Here is a 27,203-nt window from a genome sequence, read left to right as displayed (position 1 = left end):
ACATTGTCCACCTTGTGCATGTAAAATGTTTCTTCTGCACACAGGATGGACAGTTATGGACACACTACCCTGTCATCTACAGGGGATAAACACAAAAGCACATGGTCATAGAGACCTTCCATTTCCCTGGCCTTAGGCAGTAGAGTGATATTATGCAAATATTACAGACTGATCTTGGATTGGTTTTGTGACTCATCACAAAGCGGGGTGCATTGGACGTCTTTCATTTACAAACCACAGCAAAGATTCATTCCATTTCCAGCACATTTGAAGCACAATTGTAGCCCTTTTCAGAACCAGACCTCAAAAGTGCTCACTTCATTACCTCACTGTTACTGGACAATGAAGGTTAAATTATGCCACAGACTCACTGCCAGCAGGAACTATTAATAACTTTAGACAGTGATTATGAAGCCGGAAGCATGGGTAAAACATGTATGTAAACCATAAACAGACTTTATATAATAATTTCTTTATTTAACAAACTCTTCTTTACAAAAGTCAAATATTACATACATACACATACACACACACACACACACACACACATACATACATACATATATATATATATATATATATATATACACATATCACACACATACATATATATATATATATATATATATATATATATATATATATATATATATATATATATATATATATACACATACATATATACATATACATATATATATATAATATAAAGAATGTGTTAGTCATCCCAGAAGGTATTCTAGAACAGAAAAAGTAGTGATTTAACTGGAAGTAGCATGAGTGCTCTTAGTCCTCTTTGCGCCTCTCCAGGCAGCCCAGTAAGAGCAATGGAACAGTGAAGAAGGCTGAACTGACAACGAAACACGTCTCAGCTCCAGCCAGCCAGTATACTGCAAGGGAAATATTACATTAGTCACTTATGTGAGCACCCGGCTATAAAGACTCAAGCACACGTCATTGTAAATGATCTCAACCAGGAAGAATTCAACTTGAAAGCTTGAATGTCAAACAGCCTTGCTTTCAGTAAAAGGAGTAGCCATGTAGATCAGTCAGTTCCTGGAGTGGTAATGGTAAATAGGTATACTTCGATAAGGTCCATTTCCTGCGTCTTAGCGACAACCAGACTGATGGTAAGCGATTAGTTACCTGAAGAGGCCACAACTGGACCTAGCGCTCGGGCCAGCGCCCCGAGGCTGCGGAGAATACCCATCACCGTGCCCTTCTGACTGGCAGTACCTGCACAACGAGCACATCAGGACTATAATTACTCTTAGAAGTGGGGCATGAGTGCAGGACACAATTACTGAAAATATAAATATCCTTATAATTCCACTGTCTTTACAGGAATAAACACATAACACTCGTGTCTAGCTGATAATCACAGAGGGTGGCCTCACCGTGTCCAGAGACCTGTGCTGAAAGACATGGCACAACTATGGCAGCTGCTGTAGAAAACAAAAAAGCATGCAAGAGGTGATGGATATTTTTTCAAACAAAAATAAAACTCTTTTATAAATGTTGCTTTCAAAAGACAGTCTATTCAAAAATAGCCTGTGCTTACCAAAGGAATACAAAAATAGGCCGCCATAGAGCACTACCAAGTTCCACGCTACCGCTATAAGCAGGAAGGCTGGAATTATTGATAATATTGCCTGCCAACATAAAAGTCCTACATAGTTAATGTGTGTCGCACTCATGCTACATGGTTAATGTTTAAATCAATTACGCATAATTTCTTTACCTTTAATAGCAACAATAACATAGGAAGCTTATTTGGCATGCATAACATAGGGAAGTTATTATACATTCGATGCTGGAGCTAGTTTAGTATTTCTTTAATCATGTTCTATTACTTGTGTTTGAATATTCTTTCTCCTGCTACTGAGAATGAGGGCTTTACCATGCGGACTGTTTGTATCTGCCAGCTTGGTTTGATCCTGCGGGCATATCCACCTTGAAATGCAGCCATGGCTATGCCAATGAAGAAGTACATCTTTCCCTGTTGCATGCTGGGAGCAAAATATTCATCTTACCATCTCAAAGAAGGCAAATTAAATCAGCTGACCACTGGCGCAATGTTATCGATCTTTACAAATTTGACTTTGAAATATAAAATCATAAGATCCCTGAAGATGGGAGTTAAATGAATGTCTTGCGATCCCCAAGTGATTTTACAACATTTAAGTAAATAACCTCAAAGTACTATACTAAATAATCAAAGAACTAAACACTTCTCTGTATCTCTATTAAGCTCTGGAACTTGTAGAATTGCCATGAGAAAGAATACACCATGAGACTGCCATGACCCTGACAGTTTCACCGAAAGTAATATGATGTGGGGTACTTCTAATGTATGTTAGATCTGCTGTGGCGAAGCTCACCTGGAGAACTGGAAGCGCTGATGGGTCAGGAAGCTCAGAGTGAACTCCAACCCAGAGAAAAAGAAGAGGTAGGCAAAGTAGACCAACCCCAGCACTTTAAGACTGTGCATTTCTAATGGACCAACATGACAAGAATGCAGAGAAAGTCAGGACATAGAATTGGAAAAACAATGAATTGAAAAGATCAGGTCTGGTGGCTATGTGAGAAAGACCATAATGGGTTTTAATGTTACCCAACAATCCTTTTTTTATGCTTATGGAAATGCTGCATGTACCATGAAACATGTATTATATGAAACTATCAGACAAAAACGCGTGTGAATTATAGGTCAATGTTCCTCTGAGCTCACGTTGTTTTGATGGTGGCTCCTTTGTTCTTGTGACTGCAGAGAAGTTGAAAAGGGCCACAGGGTTGAGGAGATCCCCCACCACCTGAACACCTGAAGAATCTGAGGAGCCCTTTGTTATAAGAAAATTATCACCTATTAAAACATGTCACATAAATATGGAAACATGGCTCAACTCAGCACATAATATAACAAGCAAATAAATATGATATTCTTATAATGTGATCAATGTTCCTTTATCCTGCCTTGCTGTCCTTGTGCAAAGTCTCTGGTAGCATGAGGAGGATGAACATCAGGTCTGCTATGGAGAAGAGAACTGCCAGCAGAGCTGGGCCTTGGTAGAACAACTCAGCGTCCGCTGATCTCAGCGCAAAGTAGGCCCCCATTATCGGGCCCAGGGTAAAGCCCAAGGAGAAGGCAACACCAATCATCGCCTAGTGGGAAAACAACGTGACAAGAACAAATCGGCCACCACAGCAACCAAACAAACACTGGTGAGACAAAACAGTTTATGAGGTGCCTGGTGTGCTAGATGCAACTGGCCCGTGCTAATGGCTCACCATTCCTTTGTTTCTGGCTTTAGGGCAAGGCAGGTCAGCAATGATAGCAGCACATAGGCTGACACTGCCCTTACACACCCCTCCCACAACGCGAGACAGGAGGAAAACACTGAAGCTGCGGGAAACAGCCCACAAAATGTAGGAGATCATCACCCCCACCTAGAAGAAGAGACACACACAGGTTTTACATCATGAGCACTCAACACCTTAACATTCCAGTCTACGATCACTCTGATCAAGCATATTAATCACCTCTGTGGCTAAGATTGTAAACAAAAGCTTTCACATAATATAGATTCATATTAAAGTCTACTATTTATATTAAAGTCTATACTCACAGTTGTTAAAAGCAGCAGTGGTCTTCTCCCATGATGATCTGATGCAGCTCCAAACACAGGAGAGGAGAGAAACTGCAGCAGAGAGTAGAGTGAGCCAATCAGTCCTAAGAATTGAAATACAGAGAAAATAATCATTGTCTGTCTGACAAGTTGCTCAGGGATAAGTCCTGAAGCTAAAAATAATGTTTACCTCCAAAAAGTACATTGTTGTATTTTGTTTCCATAGGAACTCCCACAGCCCCTCTGAACCAGTCCACAATGCTTTGCAGTGACTGGTACACAACGTCCTGTTTCAACAGATGAAGGACCAAAAAAACCCAAAACAAAAGTAAACACAATTTGACCTGAAAGCATCTAATGGAAATTTCAATATACAAGATTCAGATTTTCAATTCTTTATCACATACAGTACCCCTGTAGGTGTATCTTGTAGGTGTGCCCACAGCACATCTGTTGCTATGGACAAATTTGTGATACTTGTCTTCTAGGGTTTCAAAAGTGGTCAGTTTATATTACAGGACTGTTGTTGGCTGCGTAGTTGGAGGACTAACGCCATGTCACTGTCACTGCCTTCAGAATGACCCACCACTTAGAATAGAATCTAATTAGTAGTCCCATGTTCAGAAAGTGACCAGTGATTAAAGCATTGCAGCAGACAGGCTGCAGTCTGTAATTGTACACTTCTAAAATGCAGTGGTCAGCAAGTAGGCGTTTCTACAACAGTGACCTGCAGGTGCATGCTGACAAACAAATTAAACAAGCGATTATTGCAAACAGCAGTTTTTAATGAGAAAAAACCAACACGTGTCCACTGAAGGGAAAAAACAAGTAAAAATGGTTGCTGTCTTTTAAGCAAGTGTAATGCCTCCCAGGCCAAACATCTTCCTCGTTCCTCTACATTTGAGGAAATGCAGTTCATTTCTGTGCAATAATGTGTTGTGCCATAGCAGGTAGTTTTGTAGTCCCTCCCCACATCTGATAATGAAGGGGGGGGGGGGGGGGGCTCTTTTAATTGGTTTAAATGAACATCTGGATTCAGTGAACAGGATTATGCAGATACAAGTTGAAAAATACTGCACAACACACAATTTACATTAGTTTAAAGATCTGTGAACAGTTGGTCAGAGTGAGCATTCCTAGTAAGACCATTCCTTAAGAGAACCAGTCAGTTAAACTGGCCAAAAGAAAATGAGGTCTCACCTCTTTTTGACTGTAGTGGTCTAAGATGGAGGGGAGTAGGGGGAGTATTAAGGTGAACCCCAGCAGGTCCAGCAGAAGGGCGAGGAACACCACCCTGATGATTCTGGTGGAGTGGCCATCCTCCAAATGCTTCTTCTCCACAGCCATAATTCTTCTCTTTATGGGCCTCTTCAAATGTCAGAAGCTGTGTAGGGACCCTTAAAGCATCTCCTGTGGTCGGTGAGATAAAGCAAGTTTCTTTGAATGTGCTACACTGTAAGATGTCTCAGCTGGGTATGATTAACATCTGAACAACGCCAAAATCATCAACTTTGTTACTCCGTTTTCCATTTTTGTTTGAGGTTGTGAGCCTAATGATTTGACATACCAACACATGTTAAGCTACTTCATGGAAGGGGCAGTGGTAGCTCAGTGGTTAATGGACTTAACTTGTAATCAGAAGGTTGCTGGTTCAAGCGCCACCACTGCCACGTTACCACTGTTGGGCCCCTGAACAAGACCCCTATACCCCCAATTGCTCAAGTTGTACTCAGTCGTAATTGTAAGTCACTTCGGATAAAAGCGTCAGCTAAATGCCGTAAATATAAATATACTCCTTAATGCACGTTACCATCAGGAAATGTTCCCTTATGCGTGATGTCCGCAGTTAATCTTTAAGGACTAGGATAAAGGTGTGCCCATTACTACATACTATTTTAAAATATACACGAAGTAGAAACCTCTTACTAATATGCCCTTTTTGTTGTCTTTATACTAACGCAACGTAACGTGATTCTGACCGGCATTCTACTACTGTGAATTAGAATATTTCGAAGAATGTAACCTACAATACTTTTTAAAACTTCATCTATATATAGGGGTGTACGCGGTATTCAAACAAGTCATTTACCTGTTGCAAACGACTTCGAATTATCCCAGTACCGTTCTCAGCATAATAAATTGTTTGAGAAAACATCGCAAGTCTAAAAGGCGTGCAGTTTATCTCATCGTTAATGAAAATATTCACATATAAACTAAGCCTATACTACTGTCATGATTCCAAACAGTGATCAGTTTGAAGAGGTTCATTCAAGTGTGATTTATTAGCCCCGAGTATTTGAAGCCGGCACTAACCATAGTAATATAGCTAGAGATCCTAGAAGAACAAGGTAATATAGATATGTTTAAGTACCAGACGATGTTTTGAATGAAAAATCACCTTAAGCCGTTGTTCTTCAATCTGTGCTCATCTACGATCTGACACAAACGGTCTCAATTCTTCTTTTCGACCAGGAAGCGGTATCAAGTTTCAACAAGAACGATGGAAAAAAAAAAAGAGTGTGACGCAAAGAAGAGGGAGACTGAAAAAAAGCCTGCAGGCGATTAAAAAGAATCGTCACCATTCTCTTAGTATTAGATGAGACGTGCCTTATCACGTATCAGTTACAAGAGGGGATTTTATTAGTTGCTTTTGTTTCTATGGTTATTCATATATTACTTCATTGATAATATAGATTATTGTTGCATTAACTAGATTGTTTAGAGAACACATTTTTGCACCCTAGCTTATTCTTTAACAAGGTTTGTCACAGACCTGTGCTTGCCTTTTTCATTTAATCTCTGCCTCCTCTGACTTTGTAGCGACTGTGTTTTGTACTCGAACCCTTTGCCTGTTTTACAAACTATGGATTTCGGCCCTGTGTCACCGTGGTCCCCTCCCTGGGGTCTCGGTTACTTTAGCAACTCTGTCACATTACTTCCTGATTTTCATTCTGTTCGTTACGCCCCTCGTTTTGTTTTCCCTGCCTGTCATTTGTATCACCTGCTCCTTGTTTCTTTCTCGCTAGACTTGTTATTTTCCCACGTGTTTTCGCTGTTAGTTCGCTGGCCTATGTCGTATGTACTAAGCCTGTGTTCTCTAACCTTTGTCGTGCTTCGTGTTGTACGTTTCTATTTTGCGTATTCTATTTCATCGTATGCTTTCGTCTTTCACTCGCTCCCCGTTTTTACGTACAACTATAATAAACGTCTATGGCTCCTAAGCAATGTTTGGAGTCAGCCTCGTTACAGCGGAGCACAATGTAATTCTTCCACATCTGTTCACTGACGTAGGAAATCACTAATAATAATGGTGGTAATTCTTTATACTATATCACCACTGTTAACAGTGTGATTATACCATTAATTGTGTATTAAAAGTGTATTATTCTGAGTAACAATATTTAACAATTCCATTACAAACTGCAGTCAAACGAATAGAATAAAGAGTATAGACACATTGGTATGCTTTAATTATTAAAGCATAATTAAAAGTAGTTACACTGTACCAGTGTTGTTACAACAATAGTAAAATGTAAAATAAAAACAAAAACCCACAAACAAAAAAACCCACCTTTGTAAATATATATTTGGAAATTAAGTAAACGCACTTGTGAAGAGAATGGGTATGTTGATAATAACAGACATAAAATAGAGTAGAACTGTGTTTTCTTTTATTGCATGTTGATATCCAAGTCAAACGAAGATATGAGAATATATTGCGTTTTAAAAGTCATTAGTCCACTTTGTTAGAAAAATGTCAGTAATTACTGACATACCATAAAAGTAGCAGACAGTACAGCAAATAAAACACACGACAGAGTGAGTTAAATATAAGTATGCCATTTTTCCACCCATAGGGCTAATAGGCAGAAAGAGGAAGGCAATTCAACAAGATTGGCCACAAGTGCAGTGAACTAGGAGTGTTTCTACACATGATGTAGTAGACACATCGTTTTTGTATGATTATTCTAATCACAGCTGGTGCATGCTTACTTCATCATAACCTACTTTTAAACCTCTATTTTAGGGCCTTTTAAATTCAAATCATTTGTGTGTAATATATGCAAACAACCACATGTGGTCGCTAAACACAAATGAATTATTTTGTGTAGGGCGCAAGGAGGTAAACCATCTGCCGTATAGCAAATGATCTCAAGGCTGGGATGTTCAGGAGTAGAAATTAAAGCCTTATAATAATAAAAAAAAAAAACAACCAAAATGTTTTTTTTAATTATAAATTTAGATTTAAGTTTATATAGCATACGCATAAATGAGCTTTCTGAAGACATAAACGTTAGGATGGCTCTGAATATCCCAAGCCCAGCGGAATCCACTAATAGTTCAATGTTTCTGGGGGGACAATAGTACAGCACACACAAAACACATTTCATACATGAAACCTAAATGGACCGTCATAACGTTAGGTGATTTAAGATGAAAATCCCGTTGAAATGATCAGTTTTTAAAGTACTCCATAAACCATCTTGATGTTTGATGTTGTAAGTTCCTTTAATTCGTCAAAATTGCATCCATTGAGCTTAAATAACCTTGTCGCTAGACAGCTTGTAGCTAGCAGTTTAACTAGCTAATGCAGATTCTCTAGTTAGCTATAATTTAACCTTCACCTAGTTAATTACTTAAACTTTTTTGAAAGTTGATTTAAATAAGTGTGTTTTAAAGCACATGACTTTATAAAGGTCTGGCATATTTTAACTTCTGACATAAAACCGAACTATGCAGGTGGATTTAACACCAGCTATTAGATACACCTGATCGCTTTGGCTAGGTTAGGTTAGCTAGGTTAACTAAATATGTTAAGAAACTAGGTTTGATGTTTGGACAGGAGAGCGACCTACCACACAGTGCATGATAGCATTCACTGATGTCAGGGTTTTTATTGTTAATTCGTTAGGAGTGTGTACGGGAGTAAACATTAGCATGTGAATAATAAGCACAGTGGTGCATTTGTTTTTTTTGGAATAAGAAGTATAGTGCTCTCACTGTTAAGGCAGACAAGATAATGATGCCTACTAAGCTATTAACACGCCTCACCTCACATCCAATAAGGAAAATTCCACCACAGACTTGTTACTCCTATCTCTCAAGCATCCAGAGGGACAAGCAAGATAAGAATGCAGTTGCTTTTCCACCAGACTACTGTTTTATGAAGAGGGACTTTCAGAGACACAGAGTATGGTCATTGGCTGGCCACAGGCATGGGTTATCGAACAAGAGATCATTCAGTCTCACCCCCATGGGTATAGTTAATGCAGCCCCAGTGTCTGTGCAGCCGTACCTCCGACTAATGAGGCTGGACAAACCTATTGGTGAGTTCCTCCTGTCACTAACTCTTTCACTAGCCTATACAAGATTTGAGTCTAACTCATGGGCCATGCTTTCTCAGTCTCAGCAACATTGTGCCTTTGGAAATGAGCACCAGCCCAGCTGCCTCACCGTCTTGACTTGTGGCATTTGTGTTGGTAGGGACGTGGCTGCTCTACCTACCATGTACGTGGAGTATTGGGCTGGCTGCAGACCCTGGCTGCCTCCCTGACCTGCACATGCTCACCCTGTTCGGCACTGGTGCCCTGCTGATGAGAGGGGCTGGCTGCACCATCAATGACATGTGGGACAAAGACTTTGACAAGAAGGTATCTCTGCCATATCCAAGCTGGGCACTCTGGCTCCAACACTGCAACCTGTAAGGAGTAACGCAGCTGATGGTTTACAGATTAAGAGAGTTACAGTTTCAAATGTTGCCATATGGACAGTGAAATTGTAATATTGTATTTTGAATTGTAAACTACATAATGAACATTCTTGAATTGGAATCCAGATTGACAGGCAGTTATTTTTTGGGTGATGGTATTCAATCAATTTATCTGCTGTTGTGGTCAAATTATTTGACTTCTGTCTTAACATGTTCACAAAAAGTATACAACTTGCATAAAAATACTATTGTTAAAGACTGCAGTAACTCTACTAACTCTGAAACTCCTTCAGTGTAGTCAGAAAACCCAACTGGATTCAATTTGGGTCACATGGGAGATTCATTAATTGAACTGAAACAAATTGGATGGGCTCAAATTTAACTGGCAGCTTCAGTAGTCATACTGAATACTCAGGCTCCTTCTCTTTATTTTCCTTCACCAGTTACCTATGACTCTTGAATAGGGCCTCAAAGTTGGTTAACCTGTTATTTCTTTAAAAAGCCAAAATTTAATACAAACTCATATGCCACGTTTGTCACGACAGGGTGCAACTCAACATTAGCATAGCTTTTATTCCTGTGGGAGATTAAACTTGGTGTACATTGTATCTGTGTCCCTGCAGGTGGTCCGGACCGCCATGCGACCCATAGCTGCAGGAGAGATCTCTCAGTTTCAGGCTCTGGTCTTCCTCGGGGGCCAACTCATCTTAGCGTTGGGAATTCTTCTCTGTCTCAATTATTACAGGTACTTTAATGTTTTTGAACTTCTTTCAGATTATATCTCATGTTTTAGCTTTTAATGTTATGTTTTAGTTAAAAACTAAGACCAAACATTAAGTCACTGTTCTCCCTTCATGATGACATTGCCTTATTTATTCATAAAGAATTTAATATGAAAAACACTTTCTTTTTCAAATGTCTCCTTTCAGCATTGCCCTAGGTGCTGCTTCATTATCACTGGTCGTCACCTACCCTCTAATGAAGAGAATAACATACTGGCCTCAGCTCGTATTAGGTGGGTACTGCAAAACATTTCAGCACAAATGCATACAGCCATACAATTAAAAAAGTATTAAATATGTGTAAAATATATGTTTGCAAGTTTCCTTTATGCAGTTAAAGGTCATATAGCGAGAAGGCTTGAAAGTGACCTTCATGCCCTGCTAGGTCTCACGTTTAACTGGGGTGCTTTGCTGGGCTGGTCTGCTGTGACTGGATCATGTGACTGGACCGTGTGCCTGCCTCTCTACTTCTCTGGTGTCATGTGGACATTGATATACGACACCATCTACGCTCATCAGGTACTACTTTCTAGCTTAGCATTATAATCAAGGGATAATGTAGACTCTTAGCATCTGTTTTGCGGTGCACTGGGTTGCGCAGCAGTGGTTTGGGATTTTTGAGCTTGCGTCATTACTGTTTCTCATCTACTCTGTTGAGTAGGACAAGGAGGATGATATCAAGCTGGGAGTGAAGTCCACAGCACTCAGGTTCCAGGAACATACCAAGCCCTGGCTGGGTGCCTTTACTGTGGCCATGGTCTCAGGTCTGGTGCTAGCAGGAGCTAATGCTAATCAGACTCTCCCTTACTATGCCGCTGTGTCTACAGCAGCGGCTCTGCTAACACATCAGGTTAGTATAGTTCAGATTTTATGGCCAGATAGTATGTACTTCAATATATAGGTCAAATGAAAAGCTATTAAATCAAGCTTGAAAAATATTAACAAATGGTTATTGCAATTCACAGATCTATTTGTTGGACATCAACAAGCCTGAGGATTGTTGGAAGAAATTTGTCTCCAATCGTAATCTAGGACTACTGTTGTTCTTGGGAATAGTTGCTGGCAATTTGTGGAAGAAAAGAAGCGACACTCAGTGTGACAGTTAAACCCCATTACAAATCGACAGAAATAGTAATATTAACCATTAATTATCATGCTATACTCTCTTTGGTAATGTATGTATAAAACCAAGATTTCACACAAATGTTCCTTTAAAACATTTATTAAAATTTCTACAAACAGTTTGTGAGTTCCTTAAATAATTAGAAAAGGTTACATCTATAAAAATTAAAATGTGACCATTGAAAAACAGTGCCAGTACATTTTTCTACATAGTCAAAACAAAACTGCATACATTTAAAACAAAACAAACATTCATAAATGTAAAACAAATATAAAAATAAAAGCCTATACAAGTAGATCACTAAATCTGAGTGAAATTCTGCTTTTATTTTTTTAGTCATGGAACAGAGCATTAAAGCAAGGGCAGGGAGGTGAAGGCAGCTATTTGGCCCATGTATGTGAAATGAGGCAGCAAGACTCCAACCAAAGAGAATTAATCAAAAGAAGAACTGAAACCGAGTGGTGAGGGATCATTCGGAAGAGTGGAATGTTGCCAGGAGGTGGTCATGAAGATGCTCGCTCTTCATATGGAGATTCGTAGACCTCCATGGGGGGACAGGTACATACAAGGTGCTGGTCACCATAGATGTCATCAATCCTCGAAATTGTGGGCCAGAATTTGGTCTCGGGTCTCACAAAAGGCTGGACAAAAGTTGATGAGCAAGCATTATAAAGTTTACAGTTTTAACTATTGTACTGTTGTAATATGGGCAAATATGCAGAGCTCCAACTGTGTGTGCTGATATTACAAAACATTATGTCTAAACGGCATAAAGCACATACCATGGGGAAAGCAGCAAACTCCCTGGAGTAGGATCTGTCCCATGTGGATGAGGCAATGCATGCCAGTGAATGAGGAGCCATCTATGTACAAAAAGACTTGGATCAGGATGCTGAACAGAGCTCTCCATCAAGTAGACTAATATAAATAAAAATTATTATAGCATTCAATCACTATGTTTCTTGTTGGCCAGTTATCTGATTCACTACCTTTAGAGGGTTAACTCTAGAGTCCATCCGGCCTTCCTCGATGTCTGCGATTTCCTGTCGAATAGCCACCAAGGAGTCACAGAAGCGGTCCAGCTCACCCTTGTCCTCTGACTCTGTGGGCTCGATCATTAGCGTTCCAGCCACAGGCCATGACATGGTGGGAGCATGGAAACCTAGAAGAGGTTTCAAAGATTAGTTGTGTATGTTTATTATAATTTGCATGGGGCAATAAGGTGAGGGGTGGGGTTCCAAAGGAAGCATGTTTTTACCATAATCCTGTAGCCTTTTGGCAACGTCCACGGCCTCGATGTTGGCAGTTTTTTTAAATGGCCGAACATCCAAAATAAATTCATGTGCAACAAACCCTGTAAAAAAAGTTTGCCATTTTCAGAAAACAAAACCCACCATCACAAATTATTTTTATACAGATATCACTATTTACCTTTAGACCCCCTGAAGAGGATCTTGTAATGATTCTCCAGTCTCTTGGCCATATAGTTTGCATTAAGGATTGCTACTTCTGTTGCATGTCGTAGCCCCTTTGAGCCCATCATCTAAATAAAGGGGGGAAATTAACTGTTAATCAGTTAACTCTACAGAACTGTTTCAGCATCGTATTCTGTGGACAGGTTATTTTCTGGCAATGGCAGTATCTGAAAATGTCATTACCTTTATGTAGGCCCAAGAGATGGGCAAGATGGCACTAGACCCCCAGGGGGCAGCACTGATAGTGCCCAAAGAGCTTACTGTGTTGCTGGACTGCATGTTTACCACTGGATGGCTTGGCAGGAATGGGGCGAGGTGCTTCTTCCTGAACCAGAAAGGTCAAACATTGCATCTTAAAATCATAGTGAACAAAAGCATGAAGGGCCCTTCAGATAACTACCATGATACAACATTATGACCAACACGACTGATTTTATGAAGGGAAAGCTGAACACTTACACGCCAATGGGCCCCATGCCTGGGCCACCACCTCCATGGGGTATACAAAAGGTTTTGTGAAGATTCAAGTGAGAAACATCCGAGCCGTAATCTCCTGGCCGACACAGTCCCACCTATTGTGAGGAAACAAAGTTAAATCAATAACACATTCGTTTATGGGATATGTTGAATCAGACGAGAAAGATTGGGCTTACTGACTTGCATGGCTTAATTCACCTGAGCATTCATGTTGGCCCCATCCAGATACACCTGGCCACCATTTTGGTGAATGAGGTCACACACTTCACTCACATTCTCTTCAAACACTCCATTAGTTGATGGGTACGTGATCATTATAGCAGCCAGGTTTGCCTTGTGTTTGTCAACCTGTGGGGAAATAAAATTGAAGAGAGGTACCCAAATGAATTTCTTGCAACCCACCAAGAGAGTTTGTGGTAAAAAAAATATAAATAAATAAATAAATAAATAAATAAATAAATAAATAAAGCCAATAATTTACTGAAATCTCAATGATAAACGTGTTACCATATTATTGGACATTTTGTTACAGATCCACAAACTACTTGTTATGGTCAAAGTTTTATCAGGATATAAGAAACAAAATCAATCCATACCATCGCTTTCAGGTGAGCCACATCAATGCTGCCATCTTTGTCCACCTCCACCACCTGGATTTTCATTCCAGCCATCTGAGCACTGGCTGGGTTGGTTCCATGAGCTGACTTAGGAATCAGACACACCTGGGACAGCATAGACACTTTCAGTGCCATGTAATGGTAGACTTATTTAAAAATAGTTTACATGGCTGAAGAACACTGCAGGATAGGTTAGGATTAAACAGGCCACTGATAGCAACATTGGGTAGATAGATTCATACTGAAATGCATTTTGCAAAAATAAATACAATTTGAAAAGGTAAAACACATTTGTACATGTGCATTTCTTTAACACCACAATGCAATTAAAATATTTGAATTGAAAGTATTTTTAGGATTTCCTAGATTTGTAAGAATTATGACAGAGTGCCCTTCCTTCACAGACCAGGAACATGTACTAAGGAGACCCACATGGAAAATGCATAGTTGTTTTCTATACCTTATTTGCTCAACCATGGCAGTTTGGACCTTGACTGTTTCAGGAGTTTGGTTGCATATCCAAGATGTGCTTACCATAGAGTTAAAGGATTAAAACTGACCACCTTGGTTGTTTTGTGCTGGGTCCAGCTCCACCCCATTCTCCTGTCAGCCACTTTTACAGCTGTATTTTTTAAAACACTGCACCTTCTAACCACCTGCATCCCATTTTGTTCTCATGGAGCACAGAGCTTGGAGGTCCACTCCCAAACAGAACATATGTTCCAGTTATTCATAAACTCTGAAAGAGCTGAACTATTCTTAGAATGAGCATTTACTTGTCAGATTCTAATCTTTCTGACCTGCCAAATCAATTGGCAGGTCACAGTTGATAGATAATTTCCATCTGGCTGTTGAGTGGTTCAACTTCCCATATCTCTTTATTTTGTGCTCAAACAGGGCCTCTGATAATTGCTAGAAGGCATGCAATCTATTGTGAAGAGTTTATCTGGACTTTCATCTAGCCATGGCTTGATTTCTCTGTGGGCTGATTAAAGTTAGTCAAACTCCTATTAATCAGTCTGTGTTGTTGACTAGGAACGTGGGGACTCACCGTTCTGTGGGACTCTCCTTTGGAATTCAAATAGGCTTTGATTGCTGCCAGGCCTGCATACTCCCCCTGGGCACCGCTGCAAGGCATAGCAGTCAGTCAGTCAGTCAGTCAGTCATTCAGTCTTATTGGCAGCAGACCCAATGTTTTTCTCAGCAAATTACAGTTCAAAGCTCACTCTGCAAGGCACTTCTGTAGGGCAGCAGCAGGTCGCAGGAGGATGAAGTGCATGGCAAAGACACTGTACTGTTACATAACCAAACTTCTACAGGATATTAAGCAGACTGTTTGGGTTATCTAAGCAGTTTTACCAAACATTAACAGCCCTTAATGGGCTTATGTGTATATCAGAAGAATGCCTTTTCTGTTGGCATTTGTTTAGACAGTCTTAAGGTATTGCTTAACTTGTACCTTTAAGCAGTTATGAAACTTTACTGGAAAATTGAAACTGCTTTGATCTGAAGAAAACTATAAGGCAGAGAATAACCACTTTAAAACTTGACTCTGTGGTCATCAGAATAGTCTTATATCTGCCTAATAAAAGCTGACAGCAATTTCTATGCCTTGATAGTCACTACTGATTATTTTTTCCACAGAATAGAGTCAATTGTTTCAGTTGATGCTGGACTTGCCTATTTGGTTGGAAGGAGATCTTGTCATATCCTGTGACCTCACAAAGATCCCTCTCCAGCTGTCGGAAGAGCTGTTGATAACCCTCAGCCTGGTCCAGTGGCACAAAGGGATGGATATTGGCAAATTCCCGCCAGGTGATTGGCTGTCGGAGAGGGAGAAAAGCAGTCCCTTGAATGAATTTGTTGAGCAAGTCAATAAGTGGGCGTGAGCAACGAATACGTGAATGGATTGGCTGTTTGGAGGAGGAGTGAGGGGTAGGACTCTACATTCCGAAGCACGTTGGGTGTAAGGTCTTGGTGACTGTACACATTCTTATATTTGACCCATCGATAACCCTGACAACAACGCCATCTCCTTCAACAATTCTATGGAGTAGGATGGAATAAGCATGAGTCTCACCATGAGTTCTGAGGAGCTGTTCAGCTTCATCGTGCAGGACCCCTACATTTAAGGACAGTTTTTAGTGTGCTGTAATGAAGATGCAACACAGATTCAAATTGGTCTGTTCATTCCTTACCAAGGGAATCATGCTGTGGACAAGGGAGATGTCCTTGTTCTCCAACCTCTTCATATAGCGCACAATGTTGGTTTCCGAATGATAACTGTTGTGCAAGGCATGAATCAATTACTTTTGTATGTGCAAATTTGCATTGCAAACATGGGAAAGCTGAACTCAAAATGGATTCTTCAGTAAAACTGGTATGGGTGGTTGTCCAGTTTATTAGTATTAAAAAGGTTCAATTGCTTTCCAATTCGTGGTATGGCAGTTGCATCAAAATGGAGAATTTATATTTACAAGAGCCACTACTGTTTTGTTTTGATCAGTTCCATAATATTTTGTAAACATAAGTAAATTAACTAAAAGAAGTAGGTCTCACTAAGAGTCATTCTACATAATGCCCATGACCATAAATTGGCAATACAGATCATTTAATAATAGTAAAAATGTTTTGTCTATACTCAGTAAGCTACCATACAGAAATGGTCATTGGTCAGAAATGTGTCATATTTCAGAAATAGTCAAATTCTTCTCTGCAATAAAACGAACAGCTACATGGATTTTGAACATCCTGAGATAACCCCTTGTACTGAAACAACATGGAAGATTAGATAAAACACAGGTTATTTTGCCATTACCATACCCACTGGTAATAACCAACGATAAAGTGTTCATTTATTTCCTCTCCCACAGAAGGTAAGTTTCACATGGTTGGATAAATACAGTTTCACTTTTTGCCAGCGCACTGTTGCAGCCGACGGTATTTCCAGAAAGGTGCTGTAACAGACCTGTTGAACACCGGGTGGGTAAGGAACTTGCTGGTCCTTTTAAAAGGACTTGCCAGCAGACCTTTGGTCCTCTCACTCATTTTCTCAGCCAGGAGCTCCTGAAGCAAAAGCCAAAAACTAGAAATGGTCAAAAAGGCATCAATTCCAGAAAAACAAGGGGGGGGGGGGGGGGGGGGGGGGGGTTTGCACCATTAAAGTGCATACTGAACACCAATTTAACCTGTTTACCATAGGGCCCTAGTTCCAAAGCATGCCCATTACTGTAAACTGATTAGCACATCCTGAATAATCATTAGAATTGTGTACATCAGGCTAATTATTGGCACACTTACAGCAGAGGATTCACAGCCAAAGATCCAGAGCAGATCGTCCAAGTCTCTCTCTGTAACTGTCTCATCCAAAGACACGCCAAGCTGTAACCGTTCACACAGGGAGATGGTCTTGAAAGCTACTATTTGGTCAAGATCCACCAAGGTCAATCTTATCAAATGTCTTATAGTCCTATACGAGAACTGATGACACCAAATGTTTGAGGAGGACTCACCATTCCTTTGCTGTAGACACGGAGGTTGACCTCACGCTGCATGGCTTTCTCCAGTATGTCTTTGGCCGCCACGCTGCAGTGAATCTTCAGAGTGTCAAAGAAGGTGTCATACTGGAGCTTGTGGCCAGCTCTAATGAGCCCTGTGACAGCAAAAGGAACATGTTCTAAGTGACGTCGGCACTTGGCAGCCAGAAAACATGAGATGATCGGGAGTGGGGGGAACGGCGAAGTACCCTCGGCGAGAATCAGCGCTGCGTTGTGAGTCCTTTCGGCGATGTGCCGTAGGCCTTGAGGGCCATGGTAAAGTGCATACATAGCAGCCATGTTTGCCAGGAGCGCCTGAGGAGAAAACATAGTAAGAGGGAGGGGTCACCAGGTGCAGTGAGACATGCAGCCTCACGCAGCGTTTGGAGGTTCTGCTTGGGCACCTGTGCAGTGCAGATGTTGCTGGTGGCCTTGTCACGGCGGATGTGCTGTTCCCTGGTCTGCAGTGCCAGACGGTACACCTCTTTACCAGCGGCATCTCTGCACAAAACAAGGAGAGGCACTAAAGACACACACACACACACACACACACACACACACACACACACACACACACACACACACACACACACACACACACACACACACACACACACACACACACACACACACACACACACACACACACACACACACACACACACACACACACACACACACACACACACACACACACACACACACACACACACACACACACACACACACACACACACACACACACACACACACACACACACACACACACACACACACACACACACACACACACAGTTTACCTAGTGACTCCAACCATCCTTCCAGGCATCATCCTAACCAGGTTTTCTTTGACAGAGAAGAAGGCTGCATGAGGACCTCCATAACAGAGAGGCACCCCAAAGCGCTGCGAGCTGCCCAGGGTGATGTCCACCCCGAACTCGCCAGGCGGGCGCAGGATGCACAGCGCCAGCAGATCTGTGGCACAGCAGGCCAGTGCCTTCAATCAAAAGAAAAATTTTTTTTTTAAATGTAAAAAAGAAATAAATCAATCAATCAATCAATCACAACACCACCGCAAATGTTTATGACAAGCTAAAGCAGATGGATAGGGCCAGGTGCGAACGGAAGCAATCGTATCATTTCATCTTAGCATAGATGTTTCCAGAAGCACAAAGAAAATAACTGGCTGAGCCAATCACCACTCATTTACATAAAGACATTAAAAGCCCAAGGCTGCTTTAAAAAAAAAAAAAACCCCACACCACTTTTTTTTTTTTTGAGTGCCGCAGGGTGGTACGTACTCCGCCCTTGTGGGCCCCATCCACGAGTGCCGAGAAGTCCTCCACCCTGCCTTCGGTGTCAGGGTACTGGAAGAGCACGCCACTCACGTCGTTGCCACTGAAGTCCATATCGTGAGGCAACTTCAGCAGCGTCTTCACCCCAATGTAGCTAAACACACGTCAGAACGTAAACTTAGTTTACATTATGTGCACAGTATACCTGCTTGTCTTAATACTCAGGCTCAACAGACGTGACGTACTTGGCTCTGGTCTGCACCACTGCAATTGTTTGGGGATGACAACGGGGGTCGATGTAGAACGTCCTTCTCTTGTTTTGCCTGAACACAAAGCCGTCAGATCAGCCCCAGAGGCGGCAGCGTTCGCACGGGTCAGTCGAACAAGTCGAGGCAGATTTTTCACATAAGGTCTTGTGCACTGCGTTCAAACCTGTGGCAGAGCTGCATTGCCTCGGCAGCTGCAGTGCCTTCGTCCAACAGGGAGGCGTTAGCCACCGCCATGCCCGTGAGGTCACACACCATAGTCTGGTAGTTCAGCAGGCTCTCCAGACGACCCTGAGAGACCTCAGGTTGGTAGGGAGTGTACTGGGTCACCCTGGAAAGAGAAAATTTAGACAGGAAGGATTAACCCAAAATGCCTGTTTAAAACTACAAACATGTAGCACCTAACTAAAATTGGTAGAGATGCACTTTTAAAACTTTTTAATGCACACAAACTTTGTAATCATTTACTCATCTTAAAATATAAAGGTTAAGAATTAATGATTTAATGTGTTTACATGCATAAACACAAACTGATCATACAATTAAAATATCATTAGGAGCCAACAGGAACATTTAAACAGCAGAAAACGAACTTAAAGATATATGCAGTCATAAGACTTAACTGCTCAACACATTAATCTTAAAACTTATCCATAAACTTATTACTTTTGCATAAATCACATCATAGAATAATTTCATAAAATGTAGGCTTGAGTTATTTTAGGAACAGTTTTATAAAACCAATGAAAATGTACTGCAACAAACATGCAAAGTCTATATATTTAAAAAGGCATGCATGTTCAGTGTATGTTCTGCTGTCATAATAGGGACACAAGATGACTTTCTGGAAACACACACCATCCAGAATTTTCCAGAAGATTTCTCTGTATGACAGGGGGCACAGCACAGTTATAATAGCCCATTCCAATGTAGGATCTCCACAGCTTGTTCTTGGAAGCAATTTTTTGGAGTGACTCAAGAATTTCATTTTCACCTGCAAAGAGTAATCATAACTATTGTTACACACATACAAGAGAAAGATATACAGAGACATTACATTTGCCTTTATTGGTTGCAACAGTCAAGCCCTATAAATGACACCACCACCTACATCCACATGAGGAATGGCTGCGGGTCATCTTGCTCCCTTGTAGAAAAACAAATTCCACGGATGCTTTCAGTGCACAAAGCAAACACTCTGGTAATGATATTCAAACTGACATACAGAAACAATGAATACAGCCTTTGAAATTGTCCATTTTTCAGATCATGAAGAGGGAGAAAAACAAAACTAAATAAAACCAGTGTGTACCATGATCATTGAAAATCTGAGTAGCTGATTTCAATTTTACCAGTCAGTGACCACCTGCATGTATCCACCTTCAATAGTCCCCTTAAAATTTCATAAAATCATCATCATATTCGGTACAGAAATTAAATTTTTTTTAATTAATTTTAAAAAACAAAACAAACAAGCAAAAAAAAAAACCCACACCACACACACATCTAATAGAAATTACCAAGCTAGTCCACCTGCACATGCAAGTGTATTCTTTATAAAATTGCACAAGCCAAGAATGCGTGATGGACACATATGGTCCATTTCCCGATGGCCAAATAGATTAATTCCAGTTGCTTGGAGGCACTGGAACCAGTTCATGCCGAGACACTGAAATTCCCCATGCATTGTGCTGCAGCTTAGTAACAGCAACTCCACGGCGATGGAACAGTCCAAGAACACAGGCTCAGCTAGTCGCACTAAAACAATTTCCACCTTTTTAAAATTGAACAGTACGACGCAACAACATTCTAGATATGGATAAGCCCATGTTTTACCATCCAACACCTCCAAACAGTCAGATATGGTGAAGAAAAACAGTGAAAAACAGCTAAATACAGCCTTTTTTACATTACATATTACCTAATTGGTGGCATTTTCATTGTTAATTTTAAGGAGTCCAAGGGATTTTATGAAAACGCAAAAGTGTGAGGCTCTTGCTGGACTGGCAAACCAAGCTGGTGAGCAGCTGAACCAGCAAAATCCAGTATGGCCCCCACGGACTTTTTCTGCATGGTGGAGCTCATTACAGAAGCAGGCAGGGCAGTCTGGACCTAACTGACATCAGAATGCTTTCTGCCACGTGCAAGACCTTCCTCATATTCAAGTGATCATATACAGCTGAAAAGTCGCCACTTATTTAATATTTTTCAGATATCACATTTCTGCAGTTCATGTAGGTTTTTAATAAAATTGCACCACAAGTTGCATTTTTTGTATTTCCAACATTCATAGAATAATTACTCTGCTGGTTAAAATGTATGCAATTAACAGAATTTCAACATATATGCCGATTTTAATGCTCCGATTAAAAAAAAAAAAAGTAGGTTTTTTTGGGTTTTTTTTTAAACACCAAAATTTCAAATGAATCAAACTTCCCTAACTTGTAAGAAATATTTCCCGGGAAAAGCAACGATTTCACTGCATACATTACATCTATTTGATAGAATTGCAGACATAAACGTGCTCTCGTCACATTATAGCGTGAACAACTGATGTAACGCTAACCAGATCAAACTGGCCTCGGGACGAGAGCTCAGGGCTGAACTTTACACTCTAATTGTCATCCTATTGGCATCGGCTGAGGGCGACAGGAGATTGGTGCTGCTCGCCGGGTTTCGCAAAAACAACTCCAAATATGTGCAAAGGAAGACTTAACGGTGAAAAACTCTCCAGCAAAGTCGACTGGCGCACAATACGCGTGCAACCTACATTGCACCCAAAAGAGTCCCTTTTGTTCTAGTCGGGTTCGATCGAAAATCATACGTTCATATATTTCTGACCAAATTAAGTCGAAATACGATAATGGGGAGAACAAAAACGTGTTGGCAAGAAAACATTGAGAAGTCTCCTATATTGTCCAGTGATGCTGTAGTACAATCTCAAAGTGGTCTAAACGCTTAACCGCGAGTCAGTACAAATAAGCGATGGAATCACATCAACAAATAACACGTGCTCTCTCCCTCACTGCACTTGATAGTAGTAAAACTTAGGAGTGATACTTGATAGGAGTAAAACTTACAGACAGGGTCGTCCATTTTCAGATTCCTTTGCAGGCGAATAGATGATGGAATTGTGTTTTCTATAAGCTCTGAAACGGACTGGAAATCAAGTGGATAGCACACCCCATAATGTACACACCATATATCTGCGTGTTCTACTTAACTATATATATTTTTTCCACTTTAGAGGACATCTGTCAGCGTTCAAAGTTTATCGATTACGAACTGGTTAAACTTGCAACAAGGAACATTTTTAGGTCATTTTCATTATAAGAATAATTCAGAATTTATTCATCTTACCCCAACCCCCAGAGTATTAAGCATTTCCCTCTTCTCTTTGTCGCCGGGTCCAATATGTCTCTCAGCAAAATCATCATGTCTTGGCAGTATTCTCTCAATCTTTCTCGTCCCCAAAACTGCAGTGGTCCTAATTCCACGGATGTTGGAAGATAATTTGGGAATTTTCGTCAGATTCACAAAAATGCTTCTCTTTCCATGTAGGTTTTTGTAATGCACGCGAGCATTAACCATCCTATTGATAAACCCCCAAGATTTCGCGCAGTTTTGCATTTTTTACGATAAAAATATTCACGAAGTAAAAAAAAAAAAAAAAACACTGGAGTAGTTCAGCCACACTTCACTCCGTGTGACCTACTGAAGCCCGATACTGCTAAAACCTGCTCCAAAATTCCTTTAAAGTGTCTAGTTGATACGCCTCCTCATTACACAGAGACCAGCCAATCGATACCAGAAAGCCCCGTGACGCAGTGTAAAGCCCCGGGCAAAGATTATGTTCCTAATTTTCAAACGTCCCGTTTACTCATGCAAAATGATAGGGGTTAGGCTCCTCTGATCCCGCGGAGGTATACACCTCCCTGTGGCCTGATGCTGGATTATGGATTTATTTGGTAATTTATACGGAAGCACTGAATTGCAACAATGAGGAATACTGGCATGGACTTACTCTACAGGTTAAACTCCAGAGCCTACAGGTGTATATGGCCTACACGGAAATGATTTTAGTTCATCTAATCTACGTTCACCACATTCAAATGGAGAAGATATGTAAACGAACAATGTAGAATTTCCTGCACGGTAGAAAATGCTTTTCCCCACATGCAATATTTTTCGCCACCTCGCCGCGATGAAGGGATTTTTAGATGCAAAGCACCTCATGGCTTGTAACGCACTCATTCGCTCACTCACGTTTAAAATAATTCGTCACAAGTGGGTGCTGTCAGCACTGAAATATCTTTGGTGATTCGCATCAGTGCTTGGTCGCTGACTGTCTAATTTACCCAAATGTCCCGAATAAAGAATGCTTTCTTTTTCTAAGGTGAATGGTGATGGTTGCTGAGTGCTTAAATCGACTAATAACATTGGACAACAAAACGTTTACTTTTTTTGTCCCACACTATAAGGTTCTTACAGTTCTTTTCATGCTGAATTCAAATCTATTTTTAGAATTGTCTGTATCACGCATGGTATTTGTGTTACAGTGCAATTAAATGTTACAATATGTACATAAATAATGATTTTATTAAACTTAATAATGCACAAACAGATATGCACAAACAGATTCTAAAATGTACAGGTGATTTTGTATGACAGCATTTATGTATGACAATATTTGCTCTGGTGGTCAGAAGCCCCTTGGCACTGGTTCTGCTGGCCCTGTTACTAATCCATCTATTTATTATTTTAATTTTCATTATTATGATATTAGCACAAATACATGCATATTTCCAAGGTATGAATTTATGAGACATCACTATGAAGTGAAATGCCAAATACGGCAGTGGATAACTTCTATTATATAGCAATACATCCCTTTTTTTTTCCCACAAATTCTCTTTGTAATTTAAAAGGCTTATCACAGGGGCCAGATTCTGGATAAAAGACTTGACAATAACTTTAAAAATACTGAATATCATATTAGAGAAACATAAGTAAAGATTGTTCAATAAGTAATCTTTATAATGCACACAGTCAGTTTATTATTTATTATATTTCAATGTTTCTTTGTCAACCTTGAAGCGTTGTGTAGCAAAACTGCTTGCATTGCAAGGACTGTGTACTCATGATAGTGTTGCCATGTTTTAGAAACCCATTTAGTGAACCCATAGATGTCCACTACTCCTTGCACATCTCTCTATCTGTGCACATCTGGAATTTTGATAATGAAACAGAAATGTTCGAGCTCATTTAAGAGGTGTTTGCCCTTTAGGTGTTAATAATAAGCTCACTACTTTATGCTTCACAGACAGAGAGAGCACAACTCTCCTCAAGCCACATACACACACAGTAATAACCTTCCTTTGGTTTTGCAGTATGGGTCTTCTGTCATTAATTTTGCATGAAAATCTACAGCTGGTCTATCAATTACTCACTATACCTTTTGCTTTGCTGTTCTACTGTTTAGCTACACAAGGGTGTCTCACCTTGATTAACAGGTAAGGATGATTTCGGATGCAACAATTTATTGCTAAATATTCTGGAACCCCTGCTGCTATGTTCTTTGTTGCCAAGTAACTGAAGTAAGACTGTTTTTTTAAGGCATGTCTGTCTGATGCTGGGAGGATTCCTGCTTGCTGTTTTAACCATGGGCCCATATTGCATATTACTCTTCATCACGTCCATCGTTTTTGTGCTGCTGGTGTTCCTTGTGGGACCAGCTCACATTCACCCTTGGATTTTTGGACTGCAGATGTGCTGGCAAACGTTCTGGCACTTCTATATTCAGTACCAACAATACTGGCTCCGAGATGCTATGGATCCCAGGTATCGCCTTGCAACATGATCACAAAATTCACAGTAGATTGGGGGTTTTCAGCTCTAGTCCCTGTGCCAGACCGCCAAGCATGGTTTGAGGTTTTTCCCCTGCTCCAACACATCAGCCCTTCAAATGCTCTTCATGAGTTGGATCATGAGCCAGAGCAGGGGAACATAAAACTGTGCAGGACACTGGGATGGTGTGGCTGGCATTAAACGCAGCTAACGAGTCTTTAAAATCTGTTTCCTTCTCCCTCAGGCTTTCTCTGGCTATGTCTGCTCTAATGCTTCTCAGCCAAAGAGTCACATCTGTATCAATGGATCTCCAGGAAGGAAAAGTCGCTGGGCCTTTCAACAGAAGCTTCAGAAACCAAGTCTCTTCCATCATTCCTTTCTTGAGCTACGCATTCTATTTCCCTGCTCTTCTTGGAGGACCGCTTTGCCCAGTCAACACTTACATGACCTTCGTGGAGCAGATAACCATCACTCCACCACCTTCTCCTCTCACCATTCTGCCTTCCAAGCTATTGCAGGTGCTGGCCCTGACAGCTCTCAAATATCTTCTCGCAAGCTTTCTACAGTCAAGCCGTTTGAGGTCCAGCAGCCCCGTTGGATCTCCCGGCATACCGTGGATCTGGGTATTCTCCCTGGTGCTCAGACTCAACTATTATGCACACTGGAAAGCGAGCGAATGTCTCAACAACGCGGCGGGGCTGGGCTTCAGCGGGCGTGGCCCAAGCGGAGGCGCAGTGTGGGACAGGCTTTCCGATGGGGATGCATGGGAGATCGAGTCGTCAATCCGCATATCGGCGTTTGCCCGCCGCTGGAACGCTACAACGGCTACCTGGTTGCGCAGACTGGTGTTCCACAGGAGCAGTGGGGCTTGGCTGCTCGCCACGTTCGCCTTCTCGGCTCTGTGGCACGGACTGCACCCAGGCCAGGTCATGGGGTTTCTCGGATGGGCCATAGCGGTATTAGCAGACCACAGGCTACATGCACATGTTGGCCCGAGGCTCAGCACGCCTTGGAGGAAGGGTTTATTCACTTGCTTAAGCTGGGCCTACACTCAGGTCGTCATTGCTTGGGTCGTTGCCGTCACTGAACTTCGGAGTTTTGAGACAGCCTCATTGCTGGGTACAACACCCATTTCTTTGTTTCCACTTGCAAGTGTTGTGATATTGATTATTCTGTAATAAGTCAATTAAGCTTGTGATATTCAGTAATAGATTCCTTTTATTTTACAAGCATATGACCTATCTTAATTATATACGTATGATTCTATATAATGTTTCCGTGTCAGATTCTTTTAAGATAGTGACGCTCCTATTTCCACTTCCATTGGATATTGAACTATTTGAGTGATACTGCCATCTAGTGGATAACAAAAAGGTTTAAGTAGTGTTACGATCTTATTATGATCGTTCGGCCTAGAAAAAGGAAAAAAATCATATATATATATATATATATATATATATATATAATTCTGGGTAACTGCAGTGTACTGTAGTAAGAGATGACAAGTAAGAGACAACAGGTGTTCAACAATATAAAGATTACATTTCTTACAAGTAGAAAACTCCTGCAGTGATGCCTGAGGAGGAATGGGAGGTGACGACTGATCTTTTTGTGTTAATTATTTTGGTGGCTATGTTAATAAATGTGCATGTACCACATCTAGAGCAGTTGCAGGCTAGAGTACCACAGCTATTATCTGAATGGTCATTTATCTGACTCTTGATCAGCATGGCTATGACGTTTTTGTCTTAATACAATTTTTGTTTTTGTAAAATTGTATTACATTTTTGGCATTTATTATTTTATTACAAATTTTAATTCAGTGTTCTTGGCATCTTTTAGTAGATTACAATGGAAATTAAACTATGGACTTTGTAGGGTTTTTTTGACTCTTAAATGCTTATAAGTTCTGAAATAATGCAATTTTATATATATGATACTGTAAGATGTCATTTTCAAGGTAATCCAAATTTCTTGCAATGCTCACTACATATTGCTAATTTTAAACCATGCTTGTGAAATTGTCTAGGGTTGAAAGAATATTTTTCAAAAGTACAAGGTTCACTTTGACCTAAAAATAAATACACAATGGTTCTGTAGAAAAGGTAATTTTATACAATAATTTTGCATCTTCTTGAGCAAATCTTCTTGTCAAGTATTGACCATTTAGAGTTTTCATAAAACACTGGAAACTGCATTAACACACCATATATATGTATGTGGCAATTGTAGAAGAATTCAACCTCTTATTGCTTTTATAGCAATTTAGCAATACAGTGGTATTAAAACAAAACATACAACACCTGTTTTCTAGGCTTATTCTGCAGCCTGAAATTAGGCTTAGATTGTGGGAACAAGGGGAATAAATATTATTTTAATAGCCATACAAAATGGTGGGGTTCAAACATGAGAGGAGAAAAATATGTTCAATAGCCATCTTGTTTCAACA

General features: G+C 40.5%; 4 protein-coding genes across 8 annotated transcripts; 2 read left to right on the top strand and 2 right to left on the bottom strand.

The window, feature by feature from the left end:
- Positions 1–693: 693 nt before the first annotated feature.
- Positions 694–6,522, bottom strand: mfsd10 (major facilitator superfamily domain containing 10). 3 transcript variants are annotated; one of them, XM_027002894.2, is made up of 14 exons: positions 6,400–6,522; positions 6,025–6,083; positions 4,827–5,036; positions 3,817–3,913; positions 3,627–3,730; positions 3,289–3,447; positions 2,974–3,162; positions 2,732–2,840; positions 2,382–2,493; positions 1,901–2,009; positions 1,562–1,652; positions 1,398–1,445; positions 1,147–1,236; positions 694–890 (listed from the first exon to the last, which is right to left on the bottom strand). In XM_027002894.2, the coding sequence occupies exons 3-14, from the start codon at positions 4,971–4,973 to the stop codon at positions 787–789; spliced, it is 1,359 nt and encodes a 452-aa protein (XP_026858695.2). In that variant the 5' UTR covers positions 4,974–5,036; positions 6,025–6,083; positions 6,400–6,522; the 3' UTR covers positions 694–786. The 3 variants fall into 3 exon arrangements, with proteins under 3 accessions (XP_026858695.2, XP_026858694.2, XP_026858696.2); XM_027002893.2 differs by lacking the exon at positions 6,400–6,522 and having other exon boundaries at positions 6,025–6,128; XM_027002895.2 differs by lacking the exons at positions 4,827–5,036; positions 6,025–6,083; positions 6,400–6,522 and having other exon boundaries at positions 3,627–3,698.
- A 1,479-nt stretch (positions 6,523–8,001) lies between these two features.
- Positions 8,002–11,359, top strand: coq2 (coenzyme Q2 4-hydroxybenzoate polyprenyltransferase). 3 transcript variants are annotated; one of them, XM_035530234.1, is made up of 8 exons: positions 8,002–8,125; positions 8,780–8,953; positions 9,111–9,277; positions 9,960–10,081; positions 10,266–10,351; positions 10,504–10,637; positions 10,780–10,968; positions 11,084–11,359. In XM_035530234.1, the coding sequence occupies exons 2-8, from the start codon at positions 8,791–8,793 to the stop codon at positions 11,222–11,224; spliced, it is 1,002 nt and encodes a 333-aa protein (XP_035386127.1). In that variant the 5' UTR covers positions 8,002–8,125; positions 8,780–8,790; the 3' UTR covers positions 11,225–11,359. The 3 variants fall into 3 exon arrangements, with proteins under 3 accessions (XP_035386127.1, XP_035386126.1, XP_026858712.2); XM_035530233.1 differs by having other exon boundaries at positions 8,733–8,953; XM_027002911.2 differs by having other exon boundaries at positions 8,002–8,953.
- Positions 11,329–22,646, bottom strand: gldc (glycine dehydrogenase (decarboxylating)). The gene is made up of 25 exons (XM_027002910.2): positions 22,268–22,646; positions 21,988–22,066; positions 19,766–19,901; positions 19,074–19,238; positions 18,887–18,964; positions 18,648–18,795; positions 18,147–18,343; positions 17,751–17,847; positions 17,556–17,661; positions 17,323–17,462; positions 17,111–17,191; positions 16,779–16,876; positions 16,009–16,093; positions 15,891–15,932; positions 15,491–15,633; positions 14,862–14,937; positions 13,790–13,915; positions 13,392–13,541; positions 13,176–13,288; positions 12,900–13,041; positions 12,673–12,784; positions 12,500–12,595; positions 12,231–12,403; positions 12,024–12,104; positions 11,329–11,882 (listed from the first exon to the last, which is right to left on the bottom strand). Exons 1-25 carry the CDS (start codon positions 22,535–22,537, stop codon positions 11,745–11,747), a joined length of 3,072 nt encoding a protein of 1,023 aa, XP_026858711.2. The 5' UTR covers positions 22,538–22,646; the 3' UTR covers positions 11,329–11,744.
- A 1,652-nt stretch (positions 22,647–24,298) lies between these two features.
- Positions 24,299–26,676, top strand: mboat4 (membrane bound O-acyltransferase domain containing 4). Its single transcript, XM_027002845.2, has 3 exons — positions 24,299–24,420; positions 24,524–24,748; positions 24,999–26,676. The coding sequence occupies exons 1-3, from the start codon at positions 24,299–24,301 to the stop codon at positions 25,930–25,932; spliced, it is 1,281 nt and encodes a 426-aa protein (XP_026858646.2). The 3' UTR covers positions 25,933–26,676.
- The last annotated feature ends 527 nt before the right edge of the window (positions 26,677–27,203 follow it).

Source organism: Electrophorus electricus, chromosome 9, assembly GCF_013358815.1.
Source record: "Electrophorus electricus isolate fEleEle1 chromosome 9, fEleEle1.pri, whole genome shotgun sequence".
NCBI lineage: Eukaryota > Metazoa > Chordata > Actinopteri > Gymnotiformes > Gymnotidae > Electrophorus > Electrophorus electricus.
Note: the sequence above shows the minus strand (reverse complement) of the source record. Positions and strands in the feature narration are given on the sequence as shown.